The sequence below is a fragment of the Plecotus auritus genome (assembly GCF_963455305.1).
Source record: "Plecotus auritus genome assembly, chromosome: 2".
Lineage (NCBI taxonomy): Eukaryota > Metazoa > Chordata > Mammalia > Chiroptera > Vespertilionidae > Plecotus > Plecotus auritus.
This window is the reverse complement of record NC_137771.1, coordinates 144,583,902-144,592,900: the sequence shown is the minus strand read 5'-3', so window position 1 is coordinate 144,592,900 and position 8,999 is coordinate 144,583,902. Positions and strand designations below refer to the sequence as shown.

The window sequence follows — 8,999 nt, the reverse complement described above, 5'->3', positions numbered from 1 at the left end:
AAATTAACCAGATATGGACAGAATTAAACTTTTTTAAGAAAAAATTTCTTAACAGAGAACTTTAATGTGGCAAACACTGAATGTTCTTCCTAAAGAAATTTAAACATTTCATCAAGTATACAGATGTTGCTGACAGAGTCCTATGGAAGACCATAATTATTCTATTCCTTATTTTTCTAAATACCTTTTTTATTGTATTATAAAAATAAATATATATGGTTAATAAATTTAATCTGTTTTACATCTGTTATTTATCTGTTATTATTTAATATATATTTAAAGACAGGTAAATGTGGGTTTTTTATATTTCCTCTAAATGTATTCATATTTGTGTAAATGTATCAAGCAAACTGCAGATAGTTTGTGAGTGATGTGTGACCATGCGGGTGATGGCTGGAAAATGCTGCTAGCTATTTCTGATACACTTACTTAAAAAGTGATGGATTTCCTACTTTTTTCCTTTTTAGTATACTTCAAGGAATACTTTAAAGACTCTTCCTTTTAGCTGTATACATTTTTTTTGAAATGAGACAAATTAAGCTGTGGTAGGCAAAAATCAGGAGATAAATAATTAAGAAAATAAATATGTGGAAAAGTGTAGTCTAACGGGATAATCAACAAATCTGAAAAAAGATAAACAGAAAAAGTAAATCTCCTTTAATAGAAAGAAAGCTACTGTCAACAAAAAGTGTGATTTAGGTAGGAATTTGAGAATGTGGGTAGGCACCTTTATCTATGTGATCAAATAAAAACTGATTTATTACATTAGCATCTTTAGACAACCTGGTCTTTTCGTTTTTCTTCCTTAACACATTCTCCATACTCTTATACCTAGCACAACAGTCAATTTTTTTTTTAGTTTCACAAAGAAACAGCTGATTTTATAATTGAATTTGTTCATAATACAGCACTATTTTGATAAGCTGACTCAGCTTAATTCACTAAAAAATGTATTTGTCTTTTTGACAGCCTCGAAGAAGATTATGACAACAGCACACCTTAGCTGTTTCACATTTTTATGTTACTGTATTATGAACCCAGGTTGACACAATATTTATGTGTGTTCATGTGTTAGATCAGTTTATGTTCTCTTTGGAGTATGCAATGACATACCTGTCTCTTGGAAGGTTTGGAAAACAGCTCAGCATGTTCATGTAACTTATTTTTATGAACAAAACCACAATTCTTAAGCTTGCAAAATGCACTAATATCAAATGGTCAGCTACATGTGTTTATTTTCTTTTGCCACCAGACAACTATTATAAAATTAATATTTTAACATTAAATCCAAGGCTATAATCTTAGAGCTTTTATTTCAAGCAATTCTACTGAGAATAATTACTTTTGGAAACTTGTGAAGAAGAGCCAAGGAAATAGTCATGGTTTTATTCTATACTTCACTCTGTGAAAGCCTTAGAGGAAAGGACTCAGTCATGGTCTTTCTAGAGATGATCTTTATAAGGTAGTAGAGAAATGTACTATAGTTAGTAAAAAATTAGAGGGGAAAAGCCTCTAAACTACCACCTACTATGAAATATGTAGGACACTATAAAGTTCATTTAAAAAAAATAGACAAACCCAGCCTTAGAAGATCTGAAAGCACAGTATGTTTCTCCCTTCCCCTGCCCGATAACCCCCTTCTCACCATAGTCACAGCTGACAAGAATTCACTACATAAAATCATTGCTCATTTCTGTAAATCTAATAACATCAGGCATCAACAATTAGACCATTATAAAATAAAATAACAATACGACCCATAGAGTTAAATATAATTATCTAACAAATAAATATGCATGTCAATTTGGAAGCTACTTGATCACAAACCATGAAAATAAGGTCAACTATTTCTTTTTCATCTACCATCAAACCCTAAATACATCATTAAGGAAGTTACATCTGGGCAAATTCCTATGTGTTAAGTCCCTGAACACTTCCCAAATGCTGTTATACAAAGTTACACATCCATGCTGAGTTATTTACCATTGTGTAGTGATATCTGCAGTGGGCCAGGGTTTTATTTGCAGGTTATTCAGAGAGGAGCTATGAAGCATGATTTAAAAATCCAGGTTGGAAGCATAAACAAAAGTGTGTGCCCCGTAGTCTGAGCAGGAGACAGCAGTTTGTAAAGTGATGTTTGGAGATTCAGAAGAGCGGGTAGTAGAGAAGATATCTTTCATTATAGAAATGCTGAGGCACAAAACACTGGTGCTTGTAATCCTTTCATACATGAAATCCTTTCTCCTGTATGTGCATCATGTGTAAACGTAACGTCTGTATACTGCTGACTATACGTCTCTGGTGTCCAATGAGTATGACTCCAATTCTTCTAATGTCACTGAGAGAGAGAAAGAGAGAGAGAGAGAGGGAAAGAGAGAGGAGGCAGGGAAAGAGGGGGATAGAGAATAGAGAATATGAACATTTAGATCTGAGATCTTGCCAACTCCTCTTTACTTTTTTCTCTCTTGCATAAAACTGTGTTTTCAAATTTGGGGAATATCTAAGACCAAAGTATGAGAGAGAGGAAATAAACATTGAGATATGGCAAATATGTAACATGTCCGATTTGCTTTATAAATTTGCCAAAAATTGTATAACTGGTAAAATAAAAGTTTAAGTAGATATATAAATAAAGTAGATATATACATAAATATATCTATTTATATATAAGTAGATACATAAATAAAGTAGTATATATATATAAATATATTTAAGAGTTTGTTACTTTTTTCTTCTCCCTGGTGCCAGTGAATAAGTCAAGTTAACCTCAAATTTAAGGAAAATTTCAAATTCAGGCACTAATGTAATATTCAGACATGTCATAGCCCTTAACAATATATAATTTAGTTAATTATAAAAATTTTCAACAGTGTTAGCAAAATAGTATGTAGGGCGGAATGTATAATGTGGACTCCATTTGAGTTCTCAGATCTTTTAATAATTTGAAAAAGAATGCCATTGTATTATGCTGAATCATATGAAATTGTCATTACTATTTTAAAACAATGGTGATTTCATATGGTTCAATTTACTAGTTTTAGTATCTAACCTTTTAAGCACATCTTGAGCACTTTTATTGCACACAGGCAAAAGAAAATCTTTGAGACAGTGGGAAAATGACTGGCCATAATACTATAGAGAAGGAAATCTGAAATGACATGATAATATTGTATTATTACAATTATTACATTTGATGAAGAAACAGGAATTGACTACTAGTATATAAGATGAGCATATATGAGTAATAAATAACTTACCAGGGTAAAACCATGTTGACGTAAAGTCTATGATGTGAACAAGCCTAATATGCATTTTAGCAATTATTATAAAATTTTAAATAGCGATTTGAATAAAGTATATTCTTTTAAAGAATAGTAGTTAAAAATGCAATGTCCAACTTCCACTAGAACGGTATTTGGAAATGGTGGGGAAAGATGTGGAAATGCTATAGTAGCCTTAGGAAAGGTAGTTTAACCATGGTGTTCTTGATACAGTACTTGAATTTATAATCCCCTGGGTGGAGCATCTAAACCCAGTAATAACCCTAGTACCACTTACTCAATGCTCATTCTTGAAATCAGGTCAAAAGTCGTAAACCCTGCAGCCATGAAGTTATTCTTATATTGCCCCATTTTTATAGAATCCAGCCAGTCACCCACTGTGACAAATAGAGGATATTCAGGAACTTCGCCAGGGGACTCCGGCATTCTATAAGGAAAAGAAACCATGGAAACCATTTAAAGCCAGATAAAGCAAAAAATAGCCAACTTTCTTTTTTCCTTTACAGTAATCTTATATCTAATTAGAGGCCCAATGCATGAAATTCGTGCAAGAGTAGGCCTTCCTTCCCCCGGCTGCTGGCACAGGCTTCCCTCTGGCACCCGGGACCTGGGCTTCCCTCTGGCCCCGGCTTGGTCCGGAATGATGTCCGGTCTAATTAGCATATTATGCTTTTATTATTATAGATGTTTCCATCCTCCATTTAAAAAAATCTCTAATTTCCATCATATTCAATCAACCATTTTTACCTGTTCAGTTTCTCGTCAAGTTTTTTTTTTTGTTTTGTCTTCTGCTTTTTGACACTACTGGGTCTTATACTTGATATGTCATGAGAAAACTCACATCTTGCAACTCCTCTTTACTTTTTTCTCTTGCATAAAATTATGTTTTCAAATTTGGGGAATATCCACAAGAAGAATAACTAGCCACAGGCTGCTGTTCACTCTTACACTTTATCTGCCGCTGAATCTGAAAAATGCTCTTTTGCCTTTTTCACATTTGCTATGGTAGTCCCTTCTGTTTTTCCATGGTGAATTCATTGATTGAGCTTCCATTTATTTGTTCTCAAACATTCAACAATAATTTATTATTTATTAAAAAGTAATCTCTGCTGTCAATTGCATGAATGAGATTTACATACATCAAGCATAGGATAATATAGTCCAAAGCACAGATATTAATAAAGCACAAAATTAAGCAAAATCAATGCAAGGTTGTGTTAACAAGAAAAAGGAATCCAGCATTGATGAGTTTTAAAGTAAGTGATACAGTAATTTGTATTTTTGTTTCTCAAATCTGATGCATAGGGCAGTGCAGTTGGGAATAGTCTTATAGTTTTAATACAAAAATAATGTAAAAGTATTATTTTGGGAAGGCTAGGGGATGTGTGTGTATACATATATAAACACATTATGTATGTAATATGTGTATGTAAATACATATACAGTATATATGCAAATTAGTTTTATATAAGTTAAAGTCAGACGGAGAGAATAAAATGGAATTTACTTTAGAAATTATAATAAAAATAACTCAGAATTATGTATTTAAGCCATTCTGACAATAAACTATATTATTCTCCTTACCAAATAACATGAAAATTAAGGTTAATAATATTTTGTGTAGTTTTAAAAAATACATGATAGTAAAAGTTCTTTTATAGTAACAAGCATGTTATTAGCCCTTTAGGGTAATAAGTATATAATTTTTAAAATTATTAGGTCTAGAATCTATATTACATAGTAAAGCAGTAACAATTTTTTAATGATTGGTGTTTGAGTAAAATCAGTAATTTCTAAGTAATCAAGCCTTTCCCATTAGAAGTGAACCTCTGAATTATTTTTATTAGAATATTGAAGGTTAATCCAACTTTCATTTACTTTGCTTTTAGTTATTTATAAAATTAAAGAATGAAAGAATGTATGGAGACTAACTAGAGCCATAGTTTTTAGCATTTACATTTGGAATATTTCATTACAATGTTTTTTCTCTCCACATATCTCGAGTAACCTAGTTACGCTTCATTCATATTTGAACTATTTCAGCTTTAACTAGAAACTAATAGTATATGAGCACATATGATTAAACCATGTGAAATAAGAATACCTCCACTATGAACAGAATGGCATATGCCTACTATGTAACCCTGGTATTGTTCTGCTAAAAATTATAGGAGTGGGAGTTAGGTTCTAAGGTCAGTGAATAAGGTAAAAATCAAAAGAGAATCTCTATAAAAATTACCCTTAAAATCTTTTAAACTATCCTTAAATGACCAGGACTTGGGTGTCTGGAAGCAATAAAAGCCAAAAACATTATGCATGGTCATACAAGTTGTAATGTATGACTCCCAAAGACTCTGAAAGGTGCCCCTTGGAACTGTTCAGGACAGAGTTCCTCCTAAAGGCCTAGAATTCATTTATTTGATTTTTCTTTAATTGCTACATTGACTTCCCTTTTTCTAAACTGGGGACTAGTTGAAGGTGGGGATGGGGGTAAAGAGAGATGATAGGCTAATCCAGGGGCTTTTGTTCTTTATATATAATTGGAATTTACATAAACTAAATGCATGTATCTTGTGACTACACTTTAGTCCATATGAGTATGGTTATGGTTAACAGTTACTTGTGTGCTTTTTACTGCTTCTCAAATCTATCATATTTCCTATTTTTTAAAAACATATTTTTATTGATTTCAGGGAGAAAGGGAGAGGGAGAGAGAGACAGAAACATCAATGATGAGAGAGAATCATTGATCAGCTGCCTCCCGTACACCCCACAATGGGGATAGAGCCCTCAACCTGGGCATGTGCCCTGACAGGGAATCAAACTGTGACCTCCTGGTTCATAGGTCGATGTTCAACCACTAAGCCATGCTGGCCAGGCCATATTTCCTATTTTAGACGCTATGCCACATTCTCTTCTGTATTGTAAACTGCAATGCTACTTGATTGTGGGCTGTTTCATTCTAAATATTAGAGTAATTCATGATTTGACCCTAAACAAAGATTAGTCATGTCCAAAGATTAAAAGCTATTATAGCATTTACCAGTAAATATTTTAATTATTGTTATATTTTTTCATTTCCTAGAGGTGTTTATATTAATAAGTATTGTCAAATAAAAATTCACATATAAATACAAAATAATAAAGGCCTCCATGGAAAACAGAGTTAATCAGGGTTTTAGTTGTGGCATTTCTCAGCATCTTCCTTATTTAAATGTCCAGTGAGAATACATAAGAGGATTCAGAATAGCTTCTGCACTGTCTTCCTAAATTATCTGACCAGTTTCTATGGAACATGCTTTAGGGAATACTGCTATAATAACATCACTGAATTTAAATATCAAAATGTCTAGGGTACTCTTATTGCTTACTACAAATAAAACCACACCTTTAGAAAACTAAGACAATCTGGCTCTCATATCTTTTAATTACTTGTCAAAGAAGTTTGTTGAACCTGAAGAAAATGGAAGAATGTATTCCAGTGACTTTCCTTTCATACTCCCATTCTTGGTGTACAGGCATAGTCAGATGACTTCACTTCTCTCTCTCCTGAGATGAGGCTGGATTAATGCCTGAGTTTTCACAATTTCATATAACTGGTGAGTGGAAATGTAATTTGCTAATTTTATGTCCTTAGTATAGAAAGGTCATGGAAGGACATACTATATACTAAATGACTTAAATGGCCCATTTCTCTGTTGAAAAGCATCCACTATTTGCTCCCAGGATGTTTCAATACCATAATCCCCTTTCTCTCCACATATCTCGAGTAACCTAGTTACGCTTTGGCCTTTATACGACTGCATTGGCAATTGATTTAGTAAGGTCAGAGACCCCTCATTGTTCACAGCCCCTGTGCAATAACTCTTCTCTCAGCTTTTCTTATAATGAATTTGAAAAATGCTGCCTGTTTCCTGGCTTTGAGGGCTGGGTACCATTAGCCTCACATGAATTCTCGGGAATATTACCTAATAAACAATAAATGACCTTTCTTATCAACCATGTACAATGATAAATTCAGCCTGCTATTTGCTGAGTGCTTAGAAATTTCTGTTCTTTGTGATTAGTGTGAGCTGCCCACCTGAGAAATGTCTTTACAGCAAAAACTGCAGCTCACATTTTAAAAAGCACATATTGTAGAACAGAAGGTCAAGGGTCTATTGCTTTCCTCAGATAATCAAGGAGGGGGTAGCATTAGGAAATCCCAGGTATAAATTATGATCAATTTATATTAGGGAAAAGGCTAGTAGGTAATGATACAGTTCAAAGTGCAATAAATATATACTTTCAATACATCTAAATATGTGAAATAATAGTACTGACACAGTAAATAAGTTTTTATTGTAATGAGCCCTTTGAGTTGATGATAGTACTAGTCTTTTAATTTAGAAAGTTCTTTGATAGTTTATCAATAGGTATCAAAATTGTCATTAAAAAGCAAGAAGATATATAAATATATTTTTCAGGCAAACAAAATAGGAACAGACCCATAGACACAGAAAATAGACTGATGGTTGCCAGAGGAGAGAGGTGTTGGGGGACTGGATGAAAATGGGGGAGGGATTAAGAACTAAAAATTCATAGTCACAAAATAGTCCAGAGATATAAAGTACAGCATAGGGAATATAGTCAATCCTATATAATAAAGAGGTAATATGCAAATTGACCATCACACCCTCGCACAAGATGGCTGCCCCATGTGGTCATAAGAGGCTGCCACAAGATGGCCGGCAGGGGAGGGCAGTTGTGGGTGACCAGGCCAGCAGGGGAGGGCAGTTGGGGGTGAAAGGCTGGCAGGGGAGGGCAGTTGGGGGGCACCAGGCCTGCAGGGGAGAGCAGTTGGGGGCCATTGGGCAGGAGAGCAGTTAGGCATCAATCAGACTGGCAGGGGAGTGGTTAGGGGGTGATCAGGCTGGCAGGCAGAAGTGGTTAGGGGCAATCAGGCAGGCAGGCGAGCCGTTGGGAGCCAGCAGTTCCGGATTGTGAGAGGGATGTCCCACTGCCTGTTTAGGCCTGAACCCTAAACCAGCAGTCGGACATCCCCTGAGGGGTCCCAGATTGGGGAGGGTGCAGGATGGGCTGAGGGACACTATCTCCCAGTGCACGAATTTCATGCATCGGGCCTCTAGTAATATTATAATTACTATGTGTGGTGCAGGCGGGTATGTGAAGTATCAGGGAAGGGGGGGACACTTTGTAAAGTATATGATTATCTAACCACTATGCTGTACACCTGAAACTAATACAAAATATCCTATCTAATAAAAGGGTAATATGCAAATTAACTGTCATGCTGTCACAAAGATGGTGGCACCCATAGCCACAAGATGGCAGCGCCCAGTCCTCTCAGCCCCACCAGAGTCCCCCAGTCCTGGGGGGGTGGCCGCTGAGAGTGGGCAGCATGAGTGGCCTGGTGGAATGCTTGCTTTGTCGCTGCAGTGATGAGGCAAGTGTTCCACCCTGGCCACGGAGGGCCTCTGGGCAGTGGGCATGGAGCAGCTGGGGAGGCGGGGGAGTCGTCGCCCTGGCAAGCGTTCCACGTCCAGCCATGGATGGGCCTCTGGGCCGCGGAGAGCCTCTGGGCAGTGGGCGTGGAGCGGCCAGGCCCCACAGAGAGCTACTGGTGCACGGATTCGTGCGCAGGGCTACTAGTTGAATATAAACTGTAATTGAAAAATAAAAGTTTAAAAAAGCAAGAAGGTTTTTATCTTCAAAAGT

General features: G+C 35.7%; 1 protein-coding gene across 3 annotated transcripts in view; it reads right to left on the bottom strand.

Moving 5' to 3' along the window:
- Nucleotides 1–522: 522 nt before the first annotated feature.
- EPHA6 (EPH receptor A6) overlaps nucleotides 523–8,999 on the bottom strand; it is a 1,057,231-nt gene continuing 1,048,754 nt past the window's right edge. For all 3 annotated transcript variants that reach the window (XM_080654948.1, XM_080654950.1, XM_080654949.1), the window contains 2 exons: nucleotides 3,559–3,708; nucleotides 523–2,338 (listed from right to left, as the gene is read on the bottom strand). In XM_080654948.1, the coding sequence (XP_080511074.1) occupies nucleotides 2,224–2,338; nucleotides 3,559–3,708 (265 nt within the window). In that variant the 3' untranslated portion in view covers nucleotides 523–2,223. The remainder of the gene's footprint in view (nucleotides 2,339–3,558; nucleotides 3,709–8,999) is intronic.